The sequence below is a fragment of the Carassius auratus genome, chromosome 13, assembly GCF_003368295.1.
Source record: "Carassius auratus strain Wakin chromosome 13, ASM336829v1, whole genome shotgun sequence".
In the NCBI taxonomy this organism is placed as follows: Eukaryota; Metazoa; Chordata; class Actinopteri; order Cypriniformes; family Cyprinidae; genus Carassius; species Carassius auratus.
Window position 1 is genome coordinate 23214903 of NC_039255.1, and position 16151 is coordinate 23231053.

At 38.5% G+C, this 16151-nt stretch overlaps 2 protein-coding genes across 8 annotated transcripts; one reads left to right on the forward strand and one right to left on the reverse strand.

Annotated features, from left to right (window-relative positions):
• Positions 1-1972: 1972 nt before the first annotated feature.
• Positions 1973-9822, reverse strand: LOC113113050 (nuclear receptor coactivator 4-like). Of its 7 annotated transcripts, none has more exons than XM_026279187.1 (11): positions 9653-9807; positions 7035-7161; positions 6315-6455; positions 5938-6026; positions 5618-5726; positions 5239-5310; positions 5108-5153; positions 4962-5047; positions 3846-4790; positions 2797-2889; positions 1973-2706 (listed from the first exon to the last, which is right to left on the reverse strand). In XM_026279187.1, exons 2-11 carry the CDS (start codon positions 7158-7160, stop codon positions 2701-2703), a joined length of 1713 nt encoding a protein of 570 aa, XP_026134972.1. In that variant the 5' UTR covers position 7161; positions 9653-9807; the 3' UTR covers positions 1973-2700. The 7 variants fall into 7 exon arrangements, with proteins under 7 accessions (XP_026134972.1, XP_026134971.1, XP_026134968.1 ...); XM_026279186.1 differs by having other exon boundaries at positions 4962-5077; XM_026279183.1 differs by having other exon boundaries at positions 4962-5153; positions 9734-9822.
• A 363-nt stretch (positions 9823-10185) lies between these two features.
• Positions 10186-15657, forward strand: LOC113113052 (protein YIPF3-like). The gene is made up of 9 exons (XM_026279188.1): positions 10186-10567; positions 11175-11387; positions 11499-11605; positions 11692-11737; positions 12439-12531; positions 13427-13558; positions 13637-13750; positions 13843-13966; positions 14803-15657. The coding sequence occupies exons 1-9, from the start codon at positions 10493-10495 to the stop codon at positions 14931-14933; spliced, it is 1035 nt and encodes a 344-aa protein (XP_026134973.1). The 5' UTR covers positions 10186-10492; the 3' UTR covers positions 14934-15657.
• The last annotated feature ends 494 nt before the right edge of the window (positions 15658-16151 follow it).

Consider the following 16151-nt stretch of genomic DNA (forward strand, 5'->3'; position numbering starts at 1 on the left):
ATTTGTCTGTTGGGGAATTTCTGTTTAAAAAACAGCAATGTAAATTTGTGACTGTGTATTTGAGGAAGAGTCTCTGTGTTGAAGAGACGGCAAGCGTTCCAGTGGGCTCTGTGTGTGAAGGGTGGGCTCTCATTGACTCACATTCCCCAGTTCATTCAGCAGTTATCAAGACTGAACTCATGGTGGGTGTGGAATCTACACACGTCTCCAAGCTCTATCGCTCTGGGTCAGGATGAAGTTAAGCTCTTCTCTATCTGTTTTACACCACTGACGTCTGTGAGACACTCGCTGGTTCTGGACTAAAAATATCATTCTAGGTTTGGTTTTATTATAATAATCATGCCTGGGATGGAATAAAAGAGTCTTTATATTGTTTTGTCTTGAGCCTTGTGAATTTAAACCACAGGCCTGTCTGTACTGTAACGTTTGGAAAAATAAAGGTTCGGTTTTGGCATCAGTGGTTCCATGAAGAAACTATAACATCCATGGATTCTGTCCATCACACACACAAAAAAGGTTATTTAATAGTGAAATACGTTTTTTTAAATGTTCTTAAGACAAAAAAAAATGGTTCTTTGAGGAACCCAAAATGGTTCTTTCAAGGCATCACTTTGAAAACCTTTATTTTTAAGAGTGTAAAACAGTAAGGTTTGGATTCTCACTGCTGAGGAGACTTTCATACAGCTGCTTGGGGAACAGATGTTACGCAATATAGAGAAAGTGATGAGTGCAACTGAAAAGAGGAGAAGTTCATCTAGAAAAACTGCTGATTGGTTTTCACTTGTTTCGTTTCCTGAAGTTTTGTGTGTTTTGTTGCAGGAGGTTTGTTGGGCTGACGCTTTCTGGACTCCATGCTCTCTACAATAACTACTCAACAAATTAGTCCAACATTTTTTTAATACCAAACATAATTGATTGTTTCTTTTTAAATTCAATGTCCATGAACTTTAAAGCCAAGACGTAGAGGTCAAGGAAATGCACTTTGAGGCTTAAAATAAATTACAATCTCCTACAATTGTAGTGTTTAATATCAAACATGAGTAATGTTTCGAACTATTTATTAAAACTTATTTTGGACAAGGGTTAAACCTATTTGATAGTGTCCATTAATATGACTGACAGATTATCAGGTGTGTGTGTGTGTAACCTATAATGGCTGAATGTAGGAAATTAAACTTGATACTCATGGTGTTAACGGACGCCAGAATGTATATTTGTAACTAGAAGAAAAAATGTATCAGCATTGCAAAAAATTAAATGAATTAGTTCTATAAAAAGAGCTTTCTTTCTACATCTACGTTTGTGCACTTAGCAAAGTTTACACTATAATGTTGTTGTTGAAATGAGGTTTATATGACCTCAAATGATTCACAGCATTTTCTTTTCTTTTCTGTGTAGGCTCACTTTTCTGTGAGCATTAACTTTTATTGTGTTAGGAAACAGAAGCTTAAAATCAGTCACTGTACGACAGGAAACATGTTTATGTACTTTTATTTATCCAGCTGACAAGGATGAAAGCATTAGAGATCACGTAAGCAGTATTTTAGATTAACCAACAGTATACGTGTGCAAAACTCCAACACTGGCACATGCTGACAGAAAAAAAAAAAAAAAAAAAAAAAAAAAAAAAAATTATATATATATATATATATATATATATATATATATATACTAAGATTTTTGCATTGTTGGTTTATGTACCAAGTCCTTAGTCCATTACTAGGTGAATGACTGGAACATATTATAAACTTTTTTTATTCTATCTAAAAGAAGCAGTTTGATTTTTGAACCAGTTTCACATGTAGTCTTTGCTCAGCAAGTGCAAAGAACAAATCTTGGATCTTCACAGCAAAGGCATCATGCAACACCAGTGTTATTATATGAGCAATTCCATTTAAAAATAACTATATTGATTCTATTCTAAACATTTACCACAAATCTGAGCCTAAGACCAAGGCCACACACATGACACAGCAGAAATGGCAAACGATGATTAGGTGGACTTACAACAAGCATTGCTACACATTCGATGTCAGGCACCGAAGTTTCAATAACAGAAGTTTTGCTATGTTTAGTTGGTATATGAGTTTAATATGCCACTAAGGTATATAATTTAATCAATTAAATAAAATAAAATAAACTGCAAGGGAAGCTCATTCTATACTTGAGAAAACTGTAAAATTCGATATAAATATATATTTAAAGATTTGGAGGGAATCATTCTCTGCTTTAAGGCATGACTTCCTCTATATGTGCAAGACTGAGCTCTAAAATGTGTATAATAAAAGCTGTAATTGTGCGTGATTAAAAGTAATATAGATTTATTTTTATGCTTCAGTTCTTCTCAACGAGTATTTGTTTTGTATGCACCAATCTGGTCCATTTCCTCATGATTTCTAAATGAGATTAGTTCATTCTAATATAAACGCATTGGTCTCCACCACATTACTGGAATTTAATTGCGTTAAACCAATAAAAGGGCAAAATGACAGGAATTCCCCAGCATTAACACTTCCTCTAGTGATGGCGTACCAAAAGCCTTGCCTCCTGGACAAGGACGTTTAGTCCAGATCACCCTTCCAATCTCCAGAAGATTACAGAGAGAATGAATCCCTAAAGAGCACTACAGAAAAATATTGTGCAATGATCAGTGATTAAATAGTACTGGAGTCAATCTCCAAAAGCCAATGGATGTTGCATTCATATCTGAAAAAGAGAAGAGAAAATGGTTTTACTTTCTCTGAATATATAAAAAAAAAAAACAGCTCTACTTTTGAAAAGGTTGTTGCTTCCCACCTGTGTAGCTGTTTGATGTAGCCACTTTTCTTTGTCCCCACTGAGCTTCAGACAGGTAAACAGGTCACATACTGTGGGCAGGCCTAGCCTTTCCTGGACAAACCACAGGAAAACATGCTATGAGGTGCATGTGTATAATATGAAATGCACCAAATCTGGAAAAAAATGACATACTCAAACCCTAATACTAGAGATGGAATAGGGATAGTTCACTCAAAAAGGAAAATGTTGTTCCAAACCCCTAGGACTTTCATTTATTATTGAAGGGAGTGGATGATCAGATTTTTTCGAAAGCTTGATTGTGTTTATGGGGTGCAGTGTAACGTGTTCTTGCTTAGTGTTTTTTTTTTATTAATTATTTTTACATATTGTGCACCTCTGTTCCCATTCTTGTCAAAACAGTCTGTTGAGTTCCTGGTTCTATGAAGCCCCTCCCTCTGAAATACACAATGGGCTCTGATTGGTTAGCGGGCTCAGTGTGTTTGTGATTCGCTAACCGCCTAGTGCATGTAGTCTGGAAACGTCACGCCCCCTTACCATTACGAGTAGTTGCGTGTCCTCGGGGGCGGGGTTTATGTACACATCAGGGTCAGTGATGTCACAAACTCAGGAATAAGCTCGTTGTTGTCCCTGCCAGCCATTTTTGTATTCCTCAAACAGGGATTTCTTCCAAAGAAAATATCTCCCTTTGCATTGAACTCTGAGCGTCGTAACTTTGCAAACGTTGTTTATGCTCTAACACCAAAATCACACACTAACTAAAGTTAAAAAAAGTTAAATAAAGTTAAATAAAAATCAACCACCCCTTGAAACACAATTTTTTTTTTTTTTTTATGCAACCTGGGAGATTTCTGTTTTCCATTAAAAGTCCAAGCAACTGAAACTTTGACTCTTCAAAAAGGTTCATGAAGACTTTTTAAAAGTAACCCAATCAAGGTGTCAAATCCTGAATTCAGTCATCATATAGAGCCACTGTGTCTCCATTTTTTGGTGAATTATCCCTTTAAAATATTAATGTTGTGCTGGGCAGCAACAGATATCAGTCTCACCTGTGCACTCGCCCGCTTGCGTAGAAGCCATTTGTCCTCCTCGATGTCCTTGCTGTCTCGCTCTATGTGGTTCTCACTCTTTGGCTCATTTGGCATCTCAGTGGTTGTGCTAATGTGCTTAATCGTTGGGAAAATCCAGTTCTGCAAAGGCTCCTGGGTGGAGCTCTCAGAGTCTGAGGTTTTGACGTACGGGGTCACCCAGGCAGAGAGGGATGACAGGGCAGGGGACTTGCTACTGTTGCTCGGGTGCAGCCACGTCTCTAGGATGGCTTGCACCTTCTGCTGCTGGCTGGAGGCTTTGTTTGGGGCGTTCTTATTGACAGGAACACCATTCTTATCTCGACCCTCTTTCTGGAGGAGCCAAGCACTGAGGGCCTCTTTTCCACAGTTGTCGTCACAGACACATTGAGTGTAGCTGTCGCAGGTCTCGTTGGCTTTGCAGGTGGTCTCGATAGGGATGGTCTTGTGAAGCCACATCTCGATGGCTTCTGGACTGGTGACTGGAGAACTGGGTGGAGTCTTTAGGCACTTGAGCTTTCCAAGGTTCTCGATTTCCACGGCAGCGCTGCGTGTGGCACAACAAGAGCTGCAGTCGGACTTCATTAGCCAATCGCTGGAGGAGAAGCTCTCGTAAAAGGGGTTGATGATCTGCTTGAAGCGGTCAGCATCTGACACCGGGCTGGTCTTATATTGCTTGAACGGGCTTGGGCTGAAGAGCCACTTGCTGAGTTCTTCTTCCTCAACAGTGCCGTCCCCTTTGTCCTGCTCGTCTTCCACTTCTTCCAGGTTTAGGTCACTTTCCTCAATCATCTCAATCGAGAAGGTCGAGCTTACGCTACAGGTTCGTTCACGAACTGGCAACTTCTCCTTGAGAAGCCACGACTCCAGGTCTTGGAGCTGACCCCAAGCTTTTTGGAAGTCAAAGGCAGGTAACTGTCGCTCTTCCTGTAAAGTGGAAATAAAAAAAAATGGGCCATTAATTTGACCGCAGTAGCACTTTGGCTGCAGTCAAGTGGATTCGGTGGTGCTTAACAAGTGTGTTACATATCTGTTCTCATATCGGACTATCTTCACCTTCGGGATACACGAGAAAAATTAAATAAAATAACAGTTTACCTGAGGTTCCTTGGAAACAAGCAGCCAGTCCTGGGTGTTTGTGTTGAAGTGGTGTCCTGCAGGAGCGCTGCTTACAGGACGGTCCCCTACAGGAGCGCTGCTTACAGGACGGTCCCCTACAGGAGCGCTGCTTACAGGACGGTCCCCTAGAAGCCACTCAGCCAGAGGTGTGGCACATTCAGGATCTACTTTCTAAGGAAACAAGACAGGTATTTTACTAGGATGCAAATGAACAATCGGGAAGCTACATAGACCAAGTGTAACATCAAGAACAAACCGGTCTCTTGGAAGAAACTGGGCAGTCCTGGAGAAGCCACGGTCTCTCAGAGGAGTCTGAGGTCTCCATCTGCTACAACAGAGAAGAGTTATAAATGCAGGTGCTTTGATTATTTTAAATAATTACTGCTGTATTATAGTTCTTGCTTTAAACGATTTGAATCTACTTGGCTATGGTGGATGTTTGGTTAATTTAGACAACAATCATTCAAATTGAAGCCATTTCAGATCAAACAGATTGAGATATACTGTGAAAAGGCTAAGAATATTAAGAGTGTTTTAGCCCTAAACGGCAGTAAGCATCCTTTAAATAAATCGTATATTTGCCTAATTTCCTTTTACAGCTATTAATCTACATCCAAGTCTGCAATTCCACAAACCTGGGTGGAAATGGTCCCAAAGGAGGTGATAGCCTTGCGCAAGCTGCGTGCATCTGCTTGGAAACTCATCTCTGGGGTTTCTTCAGGAGTCAGGTTGAGAGAAGAAAGCCTGGCATGACAAAAGACGAGTTTTTTAACCCATTATTATACCAAGACATTTACCACATCTACATACACATTTTGTGGTTGAAACTTATTGTATATTGCTTTGAGTTTCACAGAGAGATTTAAACTGACTATCATGACATTTAACAGTCATTTAACATGCTGAAGCAGATATACAAACTAAATCATTGTAGAAAGGTCGATCTGGTTCTTACTTTTCCAGGCAGTTGGTAAACTGGACGGGAAGATTAGTACTACTGGAGTACTCCAGCTGATGAATGAGGATGTCAAACTGGCCTTTGAGCTATAAACAAAAACCATGAGAGAACAATAATCATTTCAGCCTTGCAGTACCTCTACTAAAGCAGAAAAGTTTCACTTCTCCCTTAAATCGAAGTTTCAGTTTTCAGAGAAAATATTTAGATTACATTTCTCAGAATTGCTGCTTTGTAATATAGATCTCAAAAGTACCTGTGCTGTTTTATTTTAGTCTCGACTTCAGTTTTCTTGAATGACAGATGGCTGTGTGTACAAATGATCACATGTACTTCTTGTGCAAACTGAAAATGTAATAAAAGTCCTTCAAACTCACCAAATGCAGCTGCTGTAGCTGCTGATGTAACGTTTCTCCTTTGAGCTGCTCCACCAGATCGATCTGCTCCAGCAGCCAGACCTCACGAGAGCGAAGGATCTCCAGATGTCTACTGATACAGCTGTGCAGCTGAGACTTCACCTGAGAGCAAGCAGAGGCACGTACACGTGAATGCTGGTGCGAGTCCCGTCACGTCTGCCTTCGATTCGAAAGCATTCAGATGCCAAGCAGCTTTTAAAACCCCTGCTGAGGTGAAGAAGTAGTCCCCACCTCCTAAACGCTACTACAATAATAGAAACAGGGTCCTTATTCACTCAAGACTGGAAAAAAAAGTCTAACGCTGCTGTTTTAAGAGATTGTGAGGAAACAGGCTGAGGTTTTCAACAGAGCTTAAGTGAATGAGTCTAAATCCTATATACTACTTTTTAAACAATTTCTCAATTGTTAATACATCTGAACTTGTTTAGCTGTGGTCTAGTAAGCCCTACTCCTTTTAGACGACCTGTATCTAAATAGTAATTATTACCTGAGCTTGTGAGGAGTGACGAATCACGTCATATGCATTACTGTTTATAACACAAACAAGACAACAGCATCTCACTGTGCACCAAATTAACTTAAAGTGACTTAAAGTCAGTGTTCACGCCCACTAGAAAATATAAATAATGTTTTTGACCGAGACACTGCACCACACAGGACAGAAGCGCTGCTGTATCTCACCTCTCTGGAGTTGCTCCGCAGCTGAACTTCAGCTCTGATGACCCCAGCGATGGCCTCGTCCAGCTGGGCCCGGGCCTGACCGCACTGCCTGAGGGCAGCCTTCTCTCTCTGCCCCACGGGTGACATGCTGCGGACAAACACCACACTGCACCTCAGACATGCATTCATTAAAACACCAATGAACGTTTGTCCAGAGTTCATGTGAATCACAGTTATTATAATCTGGTGTGAAAAACATTCATTAGGCATGAGTTTGACAGTGCAAACTTTTTACTGCTTGTATAAAACCCGTATCAGACAACTTCAGCCTGTTAACACGAAGCCTCTCTCTCGGACATCCTGTGAATGTGTCAGTAATGATACATGCCTGCCAGACTTAGAGCTACATGTGAGCTATCATAGAAAACAGCCGACAGAGTCTCAAGGGCAAAATTCGGCAATTCCTGAAACATTTGTGCAACACAAAGAATCAACTTTTCCCAGTGGGGGAAAAAAACAACAACAAAGTGTATACACACCCATTCGAACATGAAAAGTAGTCTTCCTGTTGACGGCTATTGTTTCAACCTTAAACAGACTAATGGCTGGAGGTGCAACAATACAAACGATTTATGCAATGAAAGCCAATAACATAATAAAGAAACAAACATCTTTGAGACGCATAAAACGGCAGCATCTGCATGCAGTGGACAGAACAAAAGCCCAGTCTCTGCACAGATCCAGATTCTTACATCCGGACTGCATGCACGGATCATAATAAAGCAGAGGAACAGGAAACAAGATCTTATCTGGACGTTTTAATAAAAAATAAAAAAAAACACTTTTACAGATATATAAATATTAATAAATCTCTCTGAGGTTGAATAAATCAACAAGCACAATAACTGCCACTAATGCAGTACTAATACAGATGTTGCACTGGATGTCAATATCATAGTGGTGTAATCACCATAATCAAGTACCGCCGTTTATTAAGAAATCGCTGTTTGGCATTAGTAATACAAAACAAATAGCAGACCCGCCTCAAAAGCGGCGTTGACGGAAAGTCACTGCGTTTACATCTAACGTTAATCTAGATGCGTTTAAAACGTCATGTCACAATGATGATTAGGTTCTTACCTCGTGCCGTCAAACAAGCGATTTACAATGATCGTCAGTGTAATCCAAGTGTGCAGATAAGTTTGATGAAAGTCAGGGTTTATCTTTCCTCGGACTGCCTCTCTTTAGTCTCTCTGCCGACCGAATTTGCACGTACACGGGGCCCCCCTCCCAGGGGCGCGCGACTGACGACACGATCAGAATACAATGGACTCGACTTCCGGAAGCGACCCCAAAAGACCACTCAGCACAAGATGAAATTCACTGCGCCCATCCAGTCCCCCCTGCAATACCTAGTTCAACCACTCGAAGTCAACCCAGCACCTTTAAATGCTGACTCGTCTTTGAAGATAAATAACTGCTGATGTAAGACTTAAACTTTGAACTTCTTCCAAGACTTGTCAAAACGTGGATTTGTTATTACACTAGTAGAGACGATGTAATCGTGAAAATGACAATATACAGTGCTCTGTAAACAAATACAAGGTGAGTGCCAGTCCACATTAAGATGCAGCAAAAACATCTGTATGCATTGCCTACAACTTAAAAATCCACTTGAGAATGAAGCAATGTTCAGACGTAGGTGAAAGTAAATGAGACCTTAATAATAAATAGTATAGTGAATAAATGAAATTATCAAAATGCTTGAGACTTGTATGAAAAAAAAAAAACATTAAAGCACAGTTTGTTTCATTTTATTCTATTGTTTTTGTACTTTGTTTTTTTTTTATTACTGATTACGGTTACATTTTCAATAATTTTGAGGACTTTTTGTTTGAAATTCCACTGGTCTCTACAATGTAGATGTCATAGCAACCTTATTTCAAGGAAATACATATTTGATATTTATCACTATATTTTAAATAAATCACTCATATAAAGTTTTGGTCATATGGCCCCCTCATAATAGTGTCAAATAATCGTGATTATGATGTTTGCCATAATCGAGCAGCCCTAGGTGAAAGTTTTCAAACTAAATTATTATGATTACATAACTTAAGGACAAGTCATTTTGATGATTATCTTTATTTCTGAACTGCACTAACTTTCACTAACAAGGCAGTGCTTGCAATGTCGAAAATTCAATGACTGAGAATATGACGCAACATTAGAACAAATACATGCAAATGTAACTTTATCAAGATATATGAAATTGTAAAAAAAAAAGCTGTGAAAATATAATAAAAACTCATTATCTGAAGTGGACGTTGAAAATATATTCTACAGGTCGCCTGTCGGTAGCCCCCTTTGGCGAGGACACGGTGAACTGCTATCAGTTCATAAAAATGTATATATATTAAACTTGTCATTAAATAGATTCTCAGGTTAAGTATACATTTATCGACATTTTTAACATATCACCGTAACAATACAGAAGAAAGCCTGGTTGGTTACAAATATAGCGAGCTCGCAGCACTCACCTCAACTAACCTAGATTAACATTCCGACGCCGCATTAGCTAAGGGTCAAATTATGTCCAAAAACAAACATGTCATTGTGGAGTCTCGATGTGTACATACCTGGACTACCGGTGAACTTGTATGGAAACGAAGGTGATGTTAATATAATAAAGTCTTCAGAGAGAAAGCAGTAGGACGTACCCTCATGCGCTGCGCCGGCTGCGATGCTAATGTCAAAACCAAAGGAGATTAGCAGGATCACGCGTTTTGTCATTTTGACCATAATCTCGCGATACTATTGCGTTCTCAAATTTTGTTCTCAAATGTAATGCTACCATCTAGTGGTCTGTGAAAACAAGTTGTGGAAAACAAATATATAATAAAAAAAAAATACATAAAAATCTAGCTACAGAGATTTCAGATATTTCAATTAAAATACGTGCATTGAGCAAGAATAATTTTTAAAGATGCGTGTGTGGATTAATGTTTTAAATGCTTAACATGAACATTAACAAATCAGTTTGTTCGAAATAATTATACAATCTTCTACCCACTCCAGTGTTTGTTTGTTTGTTTGTTTTGTCACCACACACGATAACACGTCACATGACTTTTATTTTGACATGACATAGTATCCTTCCCCGATGTTGACACTTTAAAAAGACTGTTTTTCTGTATACAATCAACATCTATGTGGATGAATACGAGTTAACATGAAAATATTTGGAAGACTTGTATACATGATCAAACGCGGAAGTATTTTATTCGCGGAAGTAGCGTCAGACATTTCGTCGTCACGCGTCATAGTTTAGCGCCGTACAGCTGGCAAAACAATTCACACAAACTTTTGATCGCTAAACCATAATGAGCACTAGAATTAAACTATAGACAGTACAGTCTTGACATTATAGCCGCTAACCTTTATTATTATTATATTCTTGAAGCGGTTTGAGCGAAACAATGTCGGCATCACAAGGAAGCAGAAGCACGAGCACGGAACCATGGGGCAGCTTCGAGAACAACATCATCATGCAGGTAATTCACCTCTGCTTATCATCATCACAGCGACAGAACTAATGAAATACACGCGTTTGTTTCTCTCTTAATCAAGCGTAGTGCGGTTTGCTCAGTCTGACCTCGAACTCTTGAAATTGTGTTGGTACAATGTATATTTTATTGCATCTTTGATATATTTACTCTGGTGTGTATGTGCGTTTTCATTCACAACTTGCGCATTCCTTTATTTTACATGAAATATAATTAACTAATAACTCATCAGTGTAATATATCTGTTGTGGTAAACGAGTTTGTACACACAGGCTATTATAACGTGGATGAGGCTAATTATTTTACAAAAAAAAAAACAACAACTGAGACACATGCTGTTAGATTGTTATATGTACAGATAACCACGGTATTACCATTATACCATGTAAAACAAAAAAAAAAAACCTTATTGCAGTTTAACATCCACACTATATCATAGTCTTTATAAACTGTGCACAAAATAAACATGTCCTGTTTGTTGCATCGTCACATCCTCTATTACAAATGTATAGTAGGCTTCATGAGTTTTTCACTAAATGACAGACTTGAGCCTTTTTTTAACACTGCGTTGGTTGTTGAATGTGACTGACCCCAGGGCAGCGGCTCGGCGGTGATCGACATGGAGAACATGGACGACACGTCCGGCTCCAGCTTTGAGGATATGGGCGAGATGCATCAGCGTATGAAGGAGGAGGAGGAGGTGACGGCCGAGGCTGCAGCTGCGGAGGAGGAGGACAGCGGAGAGGACGGAGACTTCCTCGGGGTCAAGGGCTTGAAGGGACAGCTGGGCAGACAGGTGGCCGATGAGGTGAGAGAGGGATAGGAACTTGTTTAATTCGCTTTATGATTCACAAGAGCGTTCATAGTTCTGTTTGGCTCTGTGTAGACGAGAGTACTAATACATGTTGTATTCACACAGGTATGGCAGGCAGGAAAGCGACAGGCCTCAAAAGCATTTAATCTGTACGCAAATATTGACATTCTCCGGCCGTACTTCGACGTGGAGCCTATTCAAGTCAGAAACCGGTGAGATGCACGTCAGGCTTTCTAAAGATGTCTGTTGCTGCAGCATCACTGATTCTGGCTCCGTTAACCGACTGCTTGATCCACAGGCTGATCGAATCCTTGATCCCAGTCCGCATGATCAACTTTCCACAGGTGAGACACTTGATCGTTTTAGCTGTGAGCAAGAAACAACAGAAAGCAAGTTTAATTGTATTGGAAGAGCAGCGGTTTGGCATCCGTGAGCGAGAGAGATTGATATTATTATCTCTATAAAGTCCACTGCATCATATTTGAAACACAACTTTCCGATGCCTCTAAATGATCAACATAATTAAAAGTTGTTGTACATAATCTAACATTTCTTCTGTTTACTGACTGTGAATTTATACTTTTAGTAAGTAAATGGTCTTTTAGGATAGTTGTAAAAATGTTGTGTTACATGTCTTTTTGCGGTTAGATTTAAATAAACGTAAAAATAACTTTGATATTGTTTGTATTATTACAAGATGAACAGTTACTGGACTGATTACAAAAAAAAAACATGTTTAAATGTGAGTATCAAATATGATCATCAGGCTTTTGAGGACTGTTTATTTGATTATTTATCAGTCGTCATTGCATTGCATTATATGTTTGATCATAGTTTTATCATCTTACTAATTATTAGGAGCTATAGTGTGTAAACAAATGTATTTATTTACTGTTATTTTTAATTTTTTTTTGCAAGCTTTACAGGGTTATTTAATTAACATTTGATTTAGTTTCAAGGTTTTTGAAAAGCTAACTGGCCAGTGCAGACCTGTAACCGCAGTTATCAGTACTTTTTCTTCATCAGTTTTATCTTTTAAACCCAGAAAGTTGCTGGGGAGCTGTATGGACCAATGATGCTGGTGTTCACTATGGTGGCTATCCTGCTCCATGGCATGAAGACATCAGGAACCGTCATTGTGAGTAACCTTCCACTATGTCAACATTTCACATTGTGATTTTTTTTTTCTCTTCTCCTGAAAAATCACGATTCTTTGTCATTTTGGTTTTACTCTTTTGCAAGTTGTCAGAGAAGTACAGCCAAACGAATTTCCCTGTTTTGATGTAAAAGACACATTACAAAGACACATAATATACATATACAAGCAGTGCTTTGTTTCTCAATTTATTCAGCAGTAGCATTCAAGAAATCAAATGAACAGATGCAAAATTGTATAAATTATACATTGATTCTTATTAAAGCAACTGTATTAAAGTCAGTGAGCAGTGAGTGATTTTTTTTCTCTTTGTGTTTTATAAACATAATTCTGTTATCATTTATTCTCTATAAAGTTGTTTTAAACCTAAATGAATTTCTTTCTTCTGTTGAACGTAACAGTTATTTTGAAGAGCGTGGGTAACCAAACAGTTGCTGGTTCACAGTGAAAAAGTCTATGTGGACCAGCAACTGTTTGGTTACCCACGTTCTTCAGAATGTCTTCGTTTGTGTTCAACAGAAGAAAGAAATGCAGTTTTGGGACAACATGTGAGTGAATGAACAATGACAGAAATTACATTTTAGGGTGAACTATCCCTTTAAAGAGCAGCAGCATGTTTAGTATTATTAGCCTACTGTCTCTTTAAGACCCGCACGCATCTAATATACACACATGCATTCGTTTTTCTCTCAACTGTTTACTTTCACTTTAGACACAACAACTTTTCAGAACAGCATAAATGTTTAACTGGCAAGTTAATAGTAAACCTTTGTGTCCTGTTGAGTTTTCCCGTTGACATTTTACTGGTCCATGGTCAAAGACTGTGATATTGCACACCCTTATGATTTCAAATATATCTGTTTGTTTGTTGAAACAGAGAGAGGGCACGCTGATGGGAACTGCCATTGGAACCTGTTTTGGATACTGGCTGGGAGTGTCTTCTTTCATCTATTTCCTTGCTTACCTGTGCAACGCTCAGATTACCATGCTGCAGATGTTGTCTTTGCTAGTACGTACCTCACATTTCCCATGAAGAGAGTAGATAGGTTTGTTTAGAGTGGGTGTCTCATATCCTCTTTGTTTTCAGGGTTATGGTCTCTTTGGCCACTGTACGGTCCTTTTCATCACTTACAATGTCCACTTCCACTCGCTCTTCTACATTCTCTGGCTGGTGATTGGAGGACTCTCTACTCTTCGCATGGTAAAGAAAAAATGAACGAGGGCTGAGATTATGCATGTGTTACTGTCACCATATCATATTTTATCGTCATTTATTTGTTGTCGTTCTTACAGGTGGCTGTGCTGATTTCCCGAACTGTTGGTCCGAGTCCTCGCCTCATCTTGTGTGGGACCCTGGCCGCTCTTCACATGCTTTTTCTGCTCTATCTGCACTTTGCTTACCATAAGATGGTTGAAGGTAAGACATGAGTCTTGAGAGCATGCTAAAATTCAGCTGAACAAATTAAATGCATTTCACATTTTAATACCAATAAAATCAAAAGCACAGATATAATCTAGTAAAAATATTTAGAAAAAAAAATCTTCACTTTTTAGTGTTAAATGGACACAAAGAAACATTTACTCATGTTTTTGGATGATTATTTATTCGTATGCACTAATATAACAATACATGGTAATATACAACAGCATTTGTTTAAAAATATTTATATATAAAACATCTTAATACATGCATGCTGAGACATCCAGGAGTGATGATGCAAAGGATAGTCTTATCATGAGTCAAAATAAAAGTTGCATTAAAATAATTGCAATATTACTACTTTACATCTACAGCAAAGTCTGTAATGTAATATATATATATATATATATATATATATATATATATATATATATATATATATATACATACATACATACATACATACATACATACATACATATATATAAGTATCAATTATATCAGTGTCATGGCAAATGCAGTTAAATCCAAAATACTAACCTAAGGAAGGTAACGGTCTGAAACATGGTGCATGTGTAGTTCTTACCTGTGCATGAACGTCTTATACATGCATGTATTTGTTAACCTTCTTATGTAAATAATGTAAGACAATCCTGTCCACTGATGAAGCACAAATGTATCCACTGCAGTCGCAACATTTCTGTCACACATCGCAAGTCCAGCTGGTGTGACCTTTTAGTGTTAGTGCCAAAATCCCCTCAAAAAAAGCCTAAGCTACAGTCAGGATTGTGCAGTGTTACGGGGGCCGTCATTGTTGTGTCTTTCTGTTTCAGGTATTCTGGACACCTTGGAAGGACCGAACATCCCACCCATCCAGAGAGTGGCCAGAGATGTTCCCATTGTTGCAAATGCTGTTGTAAATGCCACCATCAAGTCAATAGCTGCAGTTGTACAGTCACAGTGATTATATATATATATATTTATATATATGTATTTGTCCAGTGATGCTGGTGTACAGATGTAGGGTTAGGGGCATCACAAAATCATGGAGCAGTCTCAGTTAAGCACCTTAGGTCTGAGCTCAGTTTGTATTTCATCTGTTGTTCCTGACGCTTTCGAACAGACCTAAAAGCGTGGCTTCACTTGATTTTGGCTCGCGTTATGATGAGACAATTTTGACACACTGTCCCGTTCACTCTACACTTGTCTTAATGCATTTTTGTTAAGGGTCCAGGTACATATTACCTAAAATTAGAACGGATTACTCAGAAAATGTAAGAATTCCTTAAGGATGCTGATACTAATTCTTCAGAAACCCTGTTGACATTAAATGCAGCTTGCTGTTTGCACTCACTGTCCTCACAGACCGGTTTAAGAGTGGTCATTTTTTGTAGATATTTTCACAGTGGCAAAGGAAGTCTTTATCAAGACTCGATAGAGAAATCTTGATCAGAAAGCAAAGTGCATAGAAATATAGAAATGCAATGATATTTAATTTGAAGATGAGAAAGATTGTTATGGAGCATGCAAACTTTCTGTTTTCTTCCTAATCCGTATTTAGCCAGCAGTCTGATTCCTGCTATTTAAAGCCATGGTTTCGGCTCTCATTATGTTGTCTTCTACGTGTGAGCTTCTTATTTAAAGGGTTCTTGTAAAGAAGAGAAAATAAAGAAACATTGTTGTCCTTATTTGTGATCGGAATACATGTTTAATACTTTGAATTTAGACTCAAATTAAAGTGATTAGATAATACACACAGTATTTTGTATTAATACTGCACATTACAGTAGCTGATGCTATGAACAGTAACAATGGTCACAACTCAAATCATTTGACTTAGCATAATGAAAGCTGTAAAAAGTAATGGAAATAGTTTCTTAGATGTTGATGCACCTGTAATGCACAACTCTAGATATGCATTTACTGAGAGTCAGGAACATCCGTGGTTTATACACACTCTCCTGCAACTTGGTTTATTAGGAACACATGTTCAGCTGCTCGTTAATCAGCCAATCACACAGCAGTAACTACATGGTCAAGCTGGTTCAGGTGACTTTAAATGTGGCATGACCAGACCGGCAGTTCTAATTTCAGGAATTGCGGATCTGCTGGTATTTTTATGCACAACCATCTCGAGGGTTTACAGAGGATGTTCTGAAAAAAAATAAAAGAGAAAATGAAA